This window comes from Trachinotus anak, unplaced genomic scaffold (genome assembly GCF_046630095.1).
Source record: "Trachinotus anak isolate AG129_WGS33_773 ecotype Australia unplaced genomic scaffold, CSIRO_AGI_Tana_v1 ptg000021l, whole genome shotgun sequence".
Lineage (NCBI taxonomy): Eukaryota > Metazoa > Chordata > Actinopteri > Carangiformes > Carangidae > Trachinotus > Trachinotus anak.
The window spans coordinates 28741867-28758616 of NW_027273872.1; the positions used below are offsets into that span (position 1 = coordinate 28741867).

The 16750-nt window shown below is 44.1% G+C and overlaps 2 protein-coding genes across 5 annotated transcripts in view; one reads left to right on the forward strand and one right to left on the reverse strand.

Moving 5' to 3' along the window:
- uvssa (UV-stimulated scaffold protein A) overlaps positions 1-3266 on the forward strand; it is a 38888-nt gene extending 35622 nt beyond the window's left edge. For all 4 annotated transcript variants that reach the window (XM_071506963.1, XM_071506962.1, XM_071506964.1 and 1 more), the window contains exons 14-15: positions 2502-2670; positions 2942-3266. In XM_071506963.1, the coding sequence (XP_071363064.1) occupies positions 2502-2670; positions 2942-3035 (263 nt within the window). In that variant the 3' untranslated portion in view covers positions 3036-3266. The remainder of the gene's footprint in view (positions 1-2501; positions 2671-2941) is intronic.
- A 3008-nt stretch (positions 3267-6274) lies between these two features.
- Positions 6275-12655, reverse strand: nkx1.2lb (NK1 transcription factor related 2-like,b). The gene is made up of 3 exons (XM_071457794.1): positions 11824-12655; positions 9924-10074; positions 6275-7430 (listed from the first exon to the last, which is right to left on the reverse strand). Exons 1-3 carry the CDS (start codon positions 12136-12138, stop codon positions 6685-6687), a joined length of 1212 nt encoding a protein of 403 aa, XP_071313895.1. The 5' UTR covers positions 12139-12655; the 3' UTR covers positions 6275-6684.
- Between the last annotated feature and the right edge of the window lie 4095 nt (positions 12656-16750).

A 16750-nucleotide genomic window follows, 5' to 3' on the forward strand; every position in this document is an offset into this window, starting at 1 on the left:
AGGAGGACAGTGGTCTGAGAGACTTGATGAACCTCTGGCCTCTGCCTTCACCCATGAATACACACACTCACACACACACACACACACACACACAGAGGTTAAACAGTGTGAAGGTCAGCTGACACCTGTTTCCATAGCAACACATATCGCGCCAACATGGCTGCTGCTAAACCCTGATTGGTCAAACTTTTAGTTTTAATGAGTTTCATTGAGGTTGATGTAAGAGTCCGGGTGTGATGAGTTCAGGTACATGACAACTGTCAGTCAACCTGTCTCTGTCTGTTCTGAGCCATGCTCTCTTCAGTGATGTGACTGTGTCTCGGTGATTAAACAAACTGGTGCTGTCACCTTTGGTCTCTGTCGACGCAGCGTTCACCTCTGTCTCGTAGTGGTGACTGATGAGACCCCATCAGGAGGAGAGGCAGGTGTCTCATGTCTGAACAGAGGTAGCTGTTTTTTAAAGGGACAGTATGAAGTGAATTAACTGACGTGAGACAGATGAAGTCAGTGAGAGGTTCTAACCCTGATCTGCAGCTCCAATGTCAGAGCAGGTCCACACAGTGTCCACACAGGAGGACACACAGGAGGATGCTGTGTCCTCCTGTGTGTCCTCCTGTGTGTCCTCCTGTGTGTCCTCCTGTGTGTCCTCCTGTGTCCGCCTGCTCTCTGTCAGCATTCAGCCTTTTATTATCTGCTGGTGGACGTTTGTCTCAGAGTTCATGCAGCTGCAGCTCAGTGGCGGACAGAGATGCTTTGCTACACTGTGCTTCTCTGGATTCATTCTCACACGCGCACACACACACACACACACACACACACACATACACACACACACAGGGTCCCTGTGCTTAGTGATGTGAAGCTGAGAGACATCTGAACAAACCAAAGACCCCAGATGCCTTAGTGTGTGTGGCCTGGCCCCCACTCAGACAAACATACAGACACACACAGACAGACACACACAGACCCCAGCTGGAGGGGCTAAGAGGTGTTGACAGAGAGGAGAGCCCTGCTGCAGCAGATTAAATTCAGACAACTGTCTCTTTCTCTCTCTCTCTCTCTCTCTCTCTCTCTCCCTTTTTCTTTTCTTTCATCTCTCCTACTTGTTTTCTTTCTCAAACTCTTCTAAGATCACAACAACAAAGTAATAGAGGACACACACCTTTGACACACACAGACACACAATGTAAATGCAGCTGCTCTTCTTTTAGCAGTAATGATTCTCCTAAATACACCAGCTGCTTTTCAATTACTGCTGCTCTGTGTGTGTGTGTGTGTGTGTGAGATGAGGGTGAAGGTCCAGTCAGACCCAGGGTCTGATCACTGCCTCCCCCCACCCTGATTGGGGTCAGTGTTTTGACAGAGGGCCTCAGCCTCGTCACCATCACAGTGTAATTACTTTGCATTACTGCAGCTTTATCACTAATTCCCCTGCAGCATGTCATTAAGCAGAAGTGTGTGTTCGTTTAGATCGTCATTACTCCACATTACACACACTTTTACTTTATCACACAGAATTATGGCATCACACTTTTCATTAACACCACAATTGGATCCAAATGAGTATGTACAACACAGTGTTTACTGCTTGTGCTCTGTAGCTATCAGCTCGTTATGTTATCAGCTGCTCTTACTTCATTCCACTCCTCAGTCCAACGACTTCCTGTGAAAGTTTGAGCGTGTGACTGCAGTAGATAGAGAGCAGCAGTTTAATGAGGGCTGGATGTGGACCTCGACTCTGTTCTGGACTCCAGTCTCAGGTTTTAATTACATTTTAAGATGTCAATATTGTTTCATGGTTTTAATGAAGTAACACTAAAGACATTCTTGTGTTGTGTTGTCAGGTCAGTGTTGGTGTCGTTGTCATGCAGCTTTTGTCGTCTCTGATGTGATGATGTACTGAAATACTGATGATTCAGATGATTGACAGCTCACAGTGACCCTGCTCTCCTTCTTACTGATGTTACATAAACACTAACACAGTGGTCTATCAGTAATGTTCATAATAATAACTTTATTTATAAAATCAGAGTTGGACATCAGAGTGAAGGCAGCTACAACAACAGAACAGACAGTGAGGCTGCTCTTGTGTGTGTCTGTGGTTCAGCTCTGATCAGCTGATCAGGAGGTGGAGCAGGTCGTCACTGATCACAGGGTCGGGGGTTTAATCAAACTAATGATCCCCCCCGCAACCCAGTAAAACTGAAAAATCCGTTTTTCAGTCTTTCACCCCGAGCACAATGCATGATGGTATATATTGCTGGTTAGTGACCATCGGGTGTACACACTTTTCATGATGTATAGTGGGAGTCCACTATATAGAGTATCATAATTACTTGTGTCTCTGTGTGAGTGTGTGTGTGTGTGTGTGTGTGTGTGTTTTTCTCTGTGTGTGTGTCTCTGTGTGTCTGTCTGTCTGTGTCTGTTTCTGTGTGTGTGTGTGTGTGTGTGTGTGTGTGTGTGTGTGTGTGTGTGTGTGTGTGTGCGCGTGTATGTTGCAGACTGGCGTGATGCGGAGCTGATGCGAGACATTGAGGCAGTGACAGGGGAGAACCTGGGCTCTGACCGAGTGAGGAAAAAAGGGAAGAAGAAGAAGTTCCCCAACCTCAGCGACCTGAAGCAGAGCACCAACACGTCTCGCTCCAGGCTGCAGAGGAAAGTCTTCAACAAGTATGTTCTGAGTGATGATGATGATGATGATGATGATGATGATGATGCTGATGATGCTGATGATGCTGATGATGCTGATGCTGTGGTCTGGATTCAGATCTGATCATAATGCACATGATGAAACCAGGTGTGTGTGTGTGTGTGTGTGAGTGTGAGAACTGTCATTCTGCTGTAACTGTATGATCCCCCCACAATGTACTGCTTTGTCTCTTCAGAAGGTTTGTGTCGTCACCACTTATCTGTGCATTTTCTCATCATCACTCCCCCCCAGGACCACCATGCGCAGAGTGGCTCAGGTGATGAGTAAAGCTGACAGAAGGAAACACGACAAGTTCTCCAACCAGTTCAACTATGCTCTGAACTGACCTGCAGTCAGTTTCCTGGAGCAGTGTCTGATTTGATGATCACTGATCACTGATCATGTGTTATGACAGTTTGATGGACCTTCATCTGTCAACTTTTCACTTTTATAACTGACTGAATTTCTACTCTTTTTTCTGTTGTGGTCGAGTTGAATTTATTGTGTGTGTCTGTGTGTGTTTTGTGTTTTGGAGATAAAGTCATGTGACCTAATAAATAATGTTAAAAAAGGAAAATCTGTAGCAGAAGTGAATTGTGTGTGTCCTCAGCGGTCTGTGTTTCTGTCCTGGTCTTGTCCTCTGAGTCAACGTTAACTGATCACTCAGAGAAGAGAGTGTGTGGACAGTGTGTTAGTTACTGTCCCACACAGACACAGCCTCTGTCTCAGTAACAAGCTGCTGCTCCACCTGTGCTGCTTTTAGAATAATAATAACCGAAATAAAGTCTCTGAGTTGTCAACACTGCAATAATCAGCTAATAGAAACTGTTTGTGCCAATTCAGTTTAAAACAGCATCAGCCAATGAGAAATTCCAACACTCGTCTGGCCGACCAACAGTGTGAGCCCTCAGTGAGTCAGTCAGGGTGTTTCCCGTTCACAGGGCCCCAACCTGCTGCTGGCTCCACTCTATGATTAAGATGAATGTGATGATGTGTCATGGATTGATCTCTGTCAGGTGATTGATTCATTAAAGACAAAATATCTACAAATCAACTTTTTGCTGTGAAAACAGACAGACACGCTCCGTGTGCAGGTCACCAGGAGCTCAGTCCTCAGTCTCTCTGAAGCAGCTCAGGCTGAGGTTTCCTGACTTCACTCCCTGTGGGACAAACTCCACAGAAATTGGATCCTACATTTCCCATGATGCATCCAGTGACCAGTAACAGGAACTTCTTCATTAGATCCACTCTGCCTGTTTGTAAAAGGCTTTCTCCAAGCAGGAATAACCCTGATGACATCACTATGACATCATTGGGGTTATTTCCCTCCTCAGTTCACAATGAAGGTGTTTGCAGGGAAATGTCAGTGTGATGTCAGACTGGGGGCGGAGTCACCTGTACCTGTCAGTAACTGAACCTCCAGCTCCAACCTATAGGTGCACTCTACACTCACATAAAGACGTTCCGAGCCTCTGATTGGCTGCCGCCCTGTCCTGCCTGCGTTGATGGACCATGTGGAGCTTCAGTGTGTGACTCTGGTTCAGAACAGATCCAGACTGAGGTCAGACCGGTTCACAGGGTTCACATTCAGATGTTCAGGAACAGCTGCTGTTGACGTCACTGCTGCAGTTTCTCACTGGAGGTTCGGGTGAATTCAACCTGTCTCTTTACCTGCTGTAAGACACTGAACTGATAAACTCAGTGACTATGGCTGTGACATCACAGTCTGATAATATGACATGTTACCTTTCATTCATCCGACTAGTGATGAGGGTGAGGATGTTGAAGCCTCTGTGCTCTTTCATTTGTCCTGTGAGAGCATTATTAGAGGAGACTGAGGCAGTTGCAACAAGTCTCATTCCTCCAATCAGAATCATGCTAGAGTGATGACACTCATACTGCACATGCTCAGTTAGACCCTTTCATTATCGTAAACTTCTGGCTTTTTTTCCACTACACTTAAAGACAAATCTTGTACTTTTGAGTCCACTACATTTCTATAAGCAGAGCTTTTAATCAGTAGAATTAATTTTATTTTATTTTGAAAACCTACAACACTGTCTTGGTCACAGGAGAAGAACCAATCAGAGCCAACTCCTCCTCTGTCAGTCATGTTTTAACCTGTCAGTGTCCTAACTATGCTTCATTAGGTAAGGAAAGATTCCTTAGTTTATCTGTTTGCTGTGTTTACCACCAAATAGCATGTTGAGGTGTGTAACACTTCTTTAATTCTAGATAAATTTTTAAGCAAACAGCTTGTAGTAGTTAGCTGTCGTTTTGTTAATAAAATTGTGTTTTTATGGCCAATTCTAAAGGCTTTGCAGCATATTCTCAAGTTTTATTATCCCGCAGGTTCTACAGGTTATTCAATAATGCACTGAAATTAAAAAAGTACTTTTGAATACTGAAGTATTTTTAAGTAAGCTCTCCAGTACTTTAACTCAAGTAGAATTTCAACACATTTTAAAACAAATAAATAAAATAAATTGTGCCTGTGTTCAAATCAAAACTCAGTAACTGTTCTTTGATAAATATTACTGAATAGATAAATAATACCAGAATATTATTGTGAAATAATGCATATATTTACAATACTATGACTATTGAGGCAAAAAGCAAAAGTTAATTAGTCAAATTTAATGTATATTTATATATTTTTGCATCTGTCCCTGATCTGACCCCAACCCTGGGGACAGTTGAAACATCTGACTTCTTCCATTCAAATTCATATGTCATATGTGATCATCTTTAAATGGTGATTAACAGACAGATGTGAGTTTAGTATGTAAAAATTTGATTAGTTTCTGAGTGACTGAGAAAAATGAAACTCAAACTGACCTGAATCAAATCCAACAGAACTGAATCTCTTTAACATCTGCCCATTTTCATTAACGATGGGACCAAGATGGGACCACTTAAAGCTCCATCCAGTCTAAAGGTAGATGTCCATGTGTTTGTGATTATAAAGCAGGTCTAGGTTCTATATTAATACTGTGAAAGTATCAAAGCCTCAGTCCACAGAGAAATGCACACAGCCTGTATTCAGAAACTGAGCCTTAAAACCAGCCGTCAGGACTTCTGGAGCTTTGTGATGTCACAACAAAGCAGTCACCACCCTCAGCCACACCCCAAGCTCCGCCCACCTGGACCCACCATCCAAATTTGCAGGATTTGGTTTCTCTGAGTGTTTACCTGAAATCTTCTGTATTTTTATTGGATCCCTCAGAAAACAGCCAATCTGAAGAGAGCCTCTCTTCTGATTGGCTGACTGACCTGTTGTTACTAGAGCTCCAGAGAGAAGCCTGAGGAGAGGAGATGTAAATCTACACTGAGATGGTTTTTGGTTTTTAAAATCACAAATATATCTTCTGATGGAGATCAACACTTCAGATAAAACAATGGAGAAGTAAAAATATGGAGCTGTGATGTTTTGGTGTATCATGTCAAACCATGTGAACGTGGAGCCTCGTTCACAGCCGGGTGTCACAGACAGTCGTGAGACCAGAGTGAAAACCTGTTCCTGCTCTGACGGTAACATCTGATCTGCTGCAGGTATTCTGAGTGAAATGAGTTCACTGGGCTGGGTTCAGTGTTTAATCATCATCATTTTAATATCAAAGACAATATCATGTCGATCTGAGGATTCAATACATCCAAGGGTTTTTTGGAAACTGTCAACAAATTCAATAAATAACAGAAAGAGTCCAAATGAAAACGACCACAGCTGGAGTTACACGGTACTGACAATAGATCAAGCCATTCCTTAAGTCATAAATAAACATTCAATATTCATACAGACTTTTTCAAAACAAAGAAATCAGCTATCTGTCTAGTACATAGTTAAAACAGCATTCAGAGAAGCTACAATAGATTTATGTACACTTCTGTTCATATTCACATTCTATCAAAATAATCCACTTAAATTAAAGCCTCCAAATGTTGGTAATAAAAAGAGCAGAGCTCAGTCTGACCATCACTGTGGTGTGTGTGTCTGTCTACAGGTGTGTGCTGTAGAAGGCGGGGGCAGCATAGCTCTGCGTCCCCAGCATGAAGGGGGACAGGACGTGGCTGGCCGTGAGGAAAGGCAGCTGGACCAGGCTCCCGGTGGGGGGGTGGTGGTGGCTGGCGTAGCCAGCGTGCATTGCCAGGTGCCCGCTGACTGGGGGGGACGGGCTGAGAGGACTGAGGCTGCCCAGGCCTCCTCCCGCTCCTCCCCCTGCACCCCCTGTGCCTCCTGCTCCTCCTGCACCGGTGGGGGCGGAAGTGTCGGCACCAGGGTTCTGTTTCTTCCACTTGGTCCTGCGGTTCTGGAACCAGATCTTGACCTGGGTCTCAGTGAGCGAGAGTGACAGGGCCAGGTTGAGGCGCTCACACACTGACAGGTAGCGCGTGGACTTGAACTTGTTCTCCAGCGCCACCAGCTGCTCATAGGTGAAGGCAGTCCGGGCTCTGCGGGGCTTCCCTGACTTGGAGTCTGAGCCAGATCGCTTCCTCTTGGGCTTGGCCCCCTGGGCCCCGTTGGTTTGGACGTTGGTGATCTGGCCTGTGGGGCCTCCTCCCGGGCTCTTGGTGTCTCTGGAGGGGTCCTGGTGGCTGTGCTGGCCCAGGTCCCTCTCTCCGTTACTGGGCAGGGCTGAACTGCTCTCCTCACTGCTGTAGGGGCCATCTGGAGCGTCTGAGTCCGGGGTCCCGGATCTGTGGTAGTCCTCCTCATCTGGGCTTCGGTACACAAAGCCTTCCTCTGGAAACACACAACAAAGAGCAGGTCAGAGAACCAACCTGTATGAAGTTACCCCCCCTCAGCAGCCAGAGCTGCAGTTCCTCTCATGACCACTATGTGCTGCTACACATCAGCCACAGCTGAACCTCTGGACCAGCTGCTGGACCAGGTCTGTGTCGCTCACACACTAAGGGCTGATGAGTTCACAGAGTCACCATGTTACAATAATACATCTGTATTCAGCCTGTGTCACTGTGGTTTATATTCACTGCTGTTTATTACCACACACACTTACAATGAATCAACACCTTGGTTATCACACATTAATTATCACAGGTTAATTATCACACATTAATTACCACACATGGTCCCAGGGCCTTCAAAGGCTCCTGAGAGCCACCAGGTGGGAGTGTGTGTTTATGCCTCACATACACTGTAAAACATGGTCTGTAGATCAGTAATTAATAATCAAGTATGAAAACAGACGTATGAAGTAACACAGGACGTCAGCTGCCAAAGAAAAAAATCAATTTAATTTGAAAAAAGAATAAAAATAAAAAAGCAGCAGTTGAGATGAATGAATGAATTCAGCAGCTCATATTCAATGTTTAGTCCTGAATTAAAATAAAATTCTCAAATGTGGAGACTGATCAGTTCAGTCATGTTGATGAAGAGCAGGAGCCCTGGCCCTCTGTCTGGCGGCCCTCACTGAGTCCACTGCTCTGAACAGTGTCTGATATTTTAATATATTTATTTAACAACATATGACACAGCTGAAGAAATAGATATTAAAACCACAAAACACGAAACCATCAGTGGAACCTCAGGAGACACTCGGATCATTCCAGCTGATAAAGACTAATGATTATTCTAAATACTAGCTGCACTTATTGAAACAGGGCTCCGAGGGCCCAGAGGGTCTGGAGCCACGTTTCGCGGGGCCACCACTTGCTCTGCCCGCCTGATAATTTAAAAGGTTAAATAAATCATTTTATTTCTAATTGTGTGATTTTTCATGAGACCAGACTTTCCTCAGTGAGAATCAGAGTAGAGACGTTTTCTCACAGTTCAGAGAAAAACGTCTTTAAAAAAATTGAGAAAAAATAAAACACACCTTTATTTAGTTTTGTGTATTTTTAATATTTTTATTTATTCATGTTTTTACTGTGTTGCCAGGTTGTCAAAGACAGTTTTCTATTTTATGAAAATCTAATGGACAAAAAAGTTTTATCTTACAAAAACAAACCACATTAAATTTATAAATTCATTTTTCATTTAGTCACAAATTTTTAACCAGTGACTTCACTTAAATTGTTATCATTCGAGTTATAGGAAATGTAAAAATGTTAAGTGTGATTTATTGTTTGAGCTTTGAACACACACACACACACACACACACACACACACACACACACGCACACACACAAACACACACTTTAACTGGATCACTAGTATTCTTCTTCATGTTGTTATTTAGAGAGTGAGGACACCTTATGTGTGTGTTGACCTCCCAATAGTCTTAGTGAATACATTTGAATCATTTTAAAAACGTTCACAGCTTCTTAATGTTTTCATTCATCTTCTTCACAGTCTGTCATTAAAAATCTAAATAATCTCAACAGTGTCCGGTGAAGCAGGAACTGATTAATAATTATCAATAACATGATACATGATCCAACAGGAAGCTCTGGACTTTTATTTTGGAGGATGTTCGTAAAAAATCAGTGGATTTAAATACATTTTCGTTTCTAATTTTACTGAATGTAAAACTATTTTATTCGTTTTTATTGGATCGAAACACAAACTGAAGCTGCTGTTATTTCTTCACCATGTTTTATCTGTTTGGTTAAAAATGAACGAGTGAAAAAAAAAAGGTGAAGAAACACAAACAGACGATTAAAGAGAGGAAACGGAGCTGACTGCGGCTAATGGGTCTCACTCACTCACACACACACACACACACACACACACACACAGTGCCGGTTGAAACAGATATTCACTAATCAATAATAGGCCTACCGATCACACGCGCGCGCGCACACAGTTGCCAATTACCTTCTTTTAACCGAGCGTCAGTTAAAGGCCGCGGTCACACACACACACACACACACACACACACACGCTCCTCTACACTTCCAGGTCTCTGTGTCAGTAACCCGGCATTAGGTTCTGGAAACTCTCCAGTTAATAGACAAAAGAACGCATCGAACGAAAGAACCGGAGTTCAGGCGGGAAACTGGACAAATATCCCAAATGATAAAATAATAAAATCACATTAAATCAAAATGACACTGAATATTTATCAAATAAAAAACCTCGTGATGTTGAATGAATTCTGATGTTAAATTCATCAGAAAGACGCTGAGGTTTGGTGAAAGACAAACTGAAATAAAAATGTGACGCAGGCGTTAAAAACATTTGCACAGAGTGGAAACAAAAGGGCGGGAAAGTAAACCAGCAGACACAGAAGTAGAGCCGGGGAGGCGGCGGCTGAGGCTGTGAGGCCGGACTTACTGCTCGGGTACTCCCCCGCGCCTCCGTACCCGCTCGGCTCGCGCTCTCCCCGGTGGCCCGCGTGCTGCTGGGGCCGCCGGCTGCTCGTGAACTTGTTGGGGTCCAGGATGTCCAGCACGGAGAACGAGGTGGTCCGGTGCCCGGTGGGGCCCTGACAAACGACACACCGGGATTCATCAGTCACTGTTTTTATCAGCATCATTATTATTACTAATAATAATAGCTTAACAATAATTATTATTACATTCAGTTTGTCTTTAAGTCTTCTTCCCGCCAGAGAAACCCTGCTGAGTGAACTGAAGTTGGTTTCTGTCTGAGATGTGTTTTTAAACTGAGTCATGGCCAATATTTATTCACCAATATTTATTATTTATTAGGCCTGTTATGTCATGTATCATATATATTAAGTTATATTGTTATTATTTATTATTATTGTGCATTCAGAATATTTGCCATAATTATTTTTATTGCCATCTTATAATAATAAAAAATAATAAAATAATAATAATAATAATAAAAGTTGTATGAAATAAGATACAATTAAAAAAAACAAATTTCTCCAATAATTAGGTATAGCTGATGTTTAAGTGCAGATCTCAGTAACAAGGACAGTGAAGTGTTTCGATGAAACACACACACACACACACACACACACACACACACACATATCTATCAGACCTCTTGTGTTAATATGAAACGAATAAGCCTCATTTTATTTATTTCCACCGTCAGACGGAGAGAAGCAGCGTAAAGGCAAAGGGGCAGAGACACTTATTCTAAGATGCGCGGTTTTATATATATTTTATTTTATGAAAACGTTAATCATTTAATTTATGTTTCCATAAACTCCCTCACCCTCATATAACTTTCATCAGTTTGACCTGGTCCCTGACTGTCCTCCTTCAGATTCTTGCGGAGCGGAGGTCCCGCTGGCCCCGGTGTGTGGAGCAGATTAAGGTCCGGTGAGGTTACTTCCTGATTTACGATCATTCATGTATTCATGAGGCCGGTGTGGAGCGTGTCTACATGAATAATCCCACATTAATATTATAATTCTCTCTTTACATAATCCGGGGCCACGGGGCCGCGGGGCCCATTAACAGTTTTTGATAGGAACAATCCGGCCCGCAGTAATCTGATCTGAGATGAACACAAATCATCTTTTATTTAAGACCTAATAAGACTTTATAATAAACCTGCTCTATTGTCTTAATTTAATTTTATGTCCAGGATATAAACACAAGGAGGCCTCGGCTACTTTTTCAGATTATAACTATTTTTAGATTAAAACTTTATTGAATTTTCGTTCAGACAAGAATAATTCAGTTATTTAATTTAAGGCAAAGGGGCAGATGAGATGATTGACACTCAGCAGGTCAAGTTGATCGACATAATTCTCACACTGTCAAATTCACATGTTTTCAGTCGCTTTTTTCCCGCCGCTAAATGAAAGTGTGTTTGACCCGAACACGTTGATTCCTCTGCAGAGTTAATTCACCACAGCGCGGGAACAAATGAACTCCGTTTACTGATGTTTCTGTGTCTGACCGCCACATGGCATCGCAGGGCCAAAGCGGGGCCAAGACAGGGCCAAGACAGGGCCAAAGCAGGGCCAAAGCAGGGCCAAAGCAGGGCCGCGGGACGTTTAACATGACAAGAAACTACCACCATCTCATTAAACTCTCCCTCTTTAAATTCCCTCCATCATTTCCACTCAGCGGATTTTCGCGGGTGTTATGCTGACCCGGGACGCTGTGGTCCTGGTTCTGGGACTCTTGATCAGGTTTTTATTTTGGACTCTACACCTGCTCTGTGTTTTATTCATCCTGCTCTCTGTCTGCTGCTACAACTTCAGCCCCCCCCCCCCCTCCGAGAATCCTCCAACTTTGCCCCCCCATACCTGCTGTGGCGGCGCTAACACCGGGTTCGTCGGCGGAGGTTCCGTGTGGTTCTCCCCGGCCTGAGCATCTCTGCTTCCGGCCACCGCGTTAGAGAAGAGCCGCTTCTCTCCGGCGGCAACTCCGTCCAGCAGGTCTCCGCTGTCCGAGCCCACCACAGTCTGAATCCCGTCCCCGTCGGGCGCCGGTATCGCTCTGTCCCTGCTCATCACAGGCTGGGGCGCGTCCGCCACGGGCCCTGCTACGGCTCTGTCCCGGCATATCACGGTCTGGACCCCGTCCGCTCCGGGCCCTGGTACCGCTCTGTCCCGGTTCATCACTTCACTCTGTCTTTCCCATAAATTGAGGATCCGGATGAAAATGCAGGCGCCGCGTAAACAGAAAAGTTTCCGTCTGAAGCGGTTTACAGGGACAGAACTTCACACCACAGGCCGGTCAGCATCCGGGGGGGGGACGGGGGGACGGGGGGGGACGGGGGTCAGGTTTGAAGCCCCTTCAAGTTTCCCATCGGTCAGAGTCTAGAATGATGCGGGTCTGACCGGATTCCGGACGCGGTCCCGTCAAAGTTTAAACTTCTCTCCGGTTCATCCTCCGCGTCCACCGCTGCAGCGTCTGTGGGGGTTTACCGTGTGTCTGCGTGTGTCTGCGTGTGTCTGCGTGACGGCGCCGCTGTCCCGCGGTGACACGCACATGAACCTCCAGCCTCGCGCGCTCTGACAGGAGTTAAAGGACGGACGCGGATCTATCTCTCTAATGGTTAAACTCTCTCTCTCGCTCTCTCTCTCTCTCTTACTCCTCTCTCTCTCTTACTCCTCTCTCTCTGTACCCATTAGTTAAGTGAGGACCCCCCGGCCCCTCTCTCTCTCTCTCCCTCTCTCTGTCTCGGTCTCCCTCTCTCTCTCTTTCTCCTCCAGCTCGTGCAGCTCTCAACTCCTTTTTTGGTCTTCAGCCGGCCCCTCGAGGACCCTCTATTACGCACTCACGTGTGTCCGTGTGTGTGTGTGTGTGTGTGTGTGTGTGTGTGTGTGTCTCCTTATTTATGCATTCCTCTTCAGCTATGCGGCTTGTAATTGGCTACAAATTAATCCCACTTCCACTAATAGTCTATTATCTCGGGGTGCGCGCGCTGAACGGTGCTCCGGTCCGGCTCGCTATCTGAGCGCGAGGAGAAACAGACAGAGCGGGGGCGGGCCCCGGTGTGTTTGTGCGCGTGCCTCGGCAGGTGAAATGTGGGGCTGTAGGGGGGGCACCGGGGGGCACCGGGGGGTGGGCAGCGGCTCGGAGACAGCGGGCAGAGGGTTGGAGCGGCCGGGGCGCTGCGGGGTGAACTGCCACTGCGTCCACATGAATGCGGCTCTTATCTCGGATGCAGATTCCAGGGCAGGGCCCCTCCTCAAAACTCAATTACGGCCTGAATAAAGGCGGTAATGTCCCCGCTGCAGTGAAATATTGATTCCTAATCCTTGGCAGTCATTACTATGCCAGAAAATAATAGACCACAGAATTGGATTTTGATTTAACACACGACGTGTTTATTCTAATGCTCGGGACTTAATATTCCGTTGCCTTTCATTGTGAGAGGAGAGGCGGCGGTGATGAGGCTCTGACGCCACTTTTTATATTGTTGTGGAAGAAATTAGAAAAAGAAAGAGGCGGCGGGACACCTCCCCTGCCCTCCTCCCGGCCCTGATACACAAGGTCAGCTCCATGTAATTGCCTTGCTCAATGATCCTTAGGGGGACGAAATTAAAAGTTGAGCAAAATAATGACTGAAACAATGAGACATGATTAGCCAATCAGAGAGCCGAGAGCCATTACCAGCCTTTTGATCTACTTCCTGTTTCTGGCTGGAGGCTTTATGACTTTATTTGAAAACAGTCGGTGTATTAACTTTATTAAACATCACAGCAGCTTCTTCACCCGCAGGGGAAACATCATCAGAAACTATAGAGCAGAACCAAAACACACGAAGAGACAGGAGCAGGGAGACAGGAGAGAGCAGCATCAGTCAGGTGAGGGTGGAGGAGTAGTCACAGGTCCACCTGCAGTCAGGCCGCCCCGGACCCGGATCCTCTGAGAGTGAGGCGCCTACAGCCCCGGTTTGTCGTGTCACATTACAGACACACCACAAACACTTAAAGAGGTTTAAACATCTCATCTACACCACGTCTGTGACGTCACAGTCACATTATGACGTGTTGACGGGCGATCCTGAAACCTACAAGGGAATTTAATGAATTTAATGCGCAGCAACTTTACTGGTTTGAAACTAAAGGGTAATAATAATAATAATAATAATAGTCATAATCATAATAATAATAACGATAACAGTAAAGATGAAGAATGTCCATAATTACGTAATAATAATAATTAATGAAAGACATAAAATAATATAAAATATAATAAAATATAAAAACATTGATAATAAAGGTACATTACAGTTTGTACAAGTCTGCAGTAACAGTAAAATGAATATAATAAGAATATAATTGTGTGTGTGTGTGTTATAATTAATACCTAACTTAAAGTGAGGATCTGCAAAATATCTCAACAGCTCAACACACACACACACACACACACACACACACACACACAGTGGCAGTTCCCACAGTGTGTGCCAGCAGCCTCTCCCTCTCCCCATATGTATGTGAGACAGAGCGTGTGTGTGTCTTATGTCTATAATTATTCTAATGAAGGTTAACGAGCTCTGCTCAACCTCCTCTTTATTAAATTAATCTCAGCCAGTAATGAATCATAATTACTATAATTAGCAGCTTGAGCTGCCTGATGTCTCAGTGGTGGCTGGTCAGAGGAGGTGATGATGATACAGAGACCTCCATCACACCTCAGCATGTCTCCACTCACTGTCCTCCACTATTATTATTATTATTGTTGTTGTTGTTGTTGTTATAGATTCAGCATGAATCTTATTATTGTTATTAATTTTATTTTTTATGTTTTTCCTGGTTTTCCATGAGAACCTGAAAATCAAAAATCATACCTGCTCTGTACACTGGTCATGTTTAATAGATCCATGATTCTACATAATCTACTAATATTAGACTGGAAATCAAATCAAGACAGTGTCTTCATAGATGGTTCCATATTCCAGCTGTTCTGTACACTCAGATTCCAAATACTGTGTTACACACTCATCAGCTGATCTATGAGCTCAGTGACACATCATCATTAGTTGTATGACGTTTCAATAATTAGACAGTTTAGAGTCAGTACATCCACCATAGCCCTCACTGTAAATGAACGGTTATAATGTCAGTCACAGTCAAACTGTGCTGCAGCAGGAGTCAACCTCACTGTCACTCTCTGACACATTTAGTGTCTAAACATTGTCTCTATTATAATGTTTTAATGTCAGAGCTGAACAATGAATCCAGATATGACTGAAATCACAACATGGACAAATCCAGCTCACAGGAGCTGCAGTAAAATGTGTCAACAGCAACAACAGAGCTTTATAAATGTAACACAAATACAAAATGATGCTGCAGAGACCTACACATCTTAATCTGATCTGAACAAAAATCACATCAGCATCACTTTTATATTTTTACAAAAATTATCATTTCCACGAAAACATGACTCATATCACAATATCTGTCTAAATAATCACCACATGATGTTGTGTCCATCGCTCAGCTCTGAGGTGACGTCTTTATTTCCTCTGTTTCTGCTCCTGCTTCTGTGTTCTGTGTCTTTTCAAGGTTCTGTGTTTTAGATTAGCCCCCTCCTCTTCCCCATTACAGGAGTAATCGTCCCCCATCCTCCACTCACACACACTTGACCCACACACACACACACACACACACACACACACACACACACACACACACACACAATCCCACCACAATACATATCCACAGTTCGACACTCAGATAGCATCTGACCTGAAGAATTAATTAAATATGATAGCTGATTAAAAATAGCATAACTAATAGTGTAATATCTCAAGCTGTCGTCTTTAATAGTCAACATTGTGTGTGTGTGTCTTATCTGCTGCAGACAGACGCTCTCACTATTGATTCCTGTTCATTTCAGTTGTCAGGCAGAGCACTCAGCTCATCTGGAATCATTACACTCTACTGTCTGCCTGTCTCTCTGTCTCTGCCTGTCTCCCTCTGTCTCTCTCTCTCTGCCTCTCTCTCTCTGTCTCTGCCTGTCTCTCTCTCTGTGGCTCTCTTTGTCTCTGCCTGTCTCTCTCTCCGTCTCTCTCTCTCTGTCTCTCTCTCTCTCTCTGTGTCTTTCATATTCCTGTTCTTCTTACTTTTATCATTTATATGTTATTCATTGATTGACTCTACCTCCATCGTGTCTCAGAGGATCCAGCTGTTCTGTATTTTCTGTCTGTTTTCAGGACCAGGGCCTGTGTGTGAATCTGTGGATCTGACTCTGTGCGTGGTTTCAGGATGACAGAGAGGTGACCCCCCCACCCGTCAGGAGGGAGGGCGAAGCTGGAGGTCATTGTGGTGATCCCTGTGGTGACCCTGAGGTTAGGGTGTAGCAGTGGAGCCAGATGAGATTTTATTGGTGGAAGTCCCAGCTCAACGATCAGTGTGTGTGTGTGTGTGTGTGTGTGTGTGTGTGTGTGTGTGTGAACCTGTAACTGTCTCTGAATGTCCTGTGACCTGCAGGTAAACACTCTGAACCGACGTCCAGGAAACAAACTGATCTGAGGGTTTTTTTTAGATAATATTTATTATGTCACAACAGTCCTGATTGTTTACTGTAAGCAAAAATAAACAATAAAGGCAATAATTATAAATTAACAACAATATATATGTCCCTATATCAAGAGTGATATTGGCATAAATGTTAACTGTAAGGGGATATATTATTATCACATATATACATATATGAAGATATAAGTTTATAACGTACATGAAATAGACATAGTAAAATTGGTATGTGAGC

What these genes read in the sequence shown, in the direction of transcription:
- nkx1.2lb (XM_071457794.1), bottom strand. Translation starts at nt 12,138, where the DNA reads ATGAACCGGGACAGAGCGGTACCAGGGCCCGGAGCGGACGGGGTCCAG. An exon ending in TGTTAGCGCCGCCACAGCAG is followed by an intron (nt 10,075 to 11,823) that starts GTATGGGGGGGC and finishes GTCGTTTGTCAG; the next exon opens with GGCCCCACCGGGCACCGGAC. An exon ending in CGCGGGGGAGTACCCGAGCA is followed by an intron (nt 7,431 to 9,923) that starts GTAAGTCCGGCC and finishes GTGTGTTTCCAG; the next exon opens with AGGAAGGCTTTGTGTACCGA.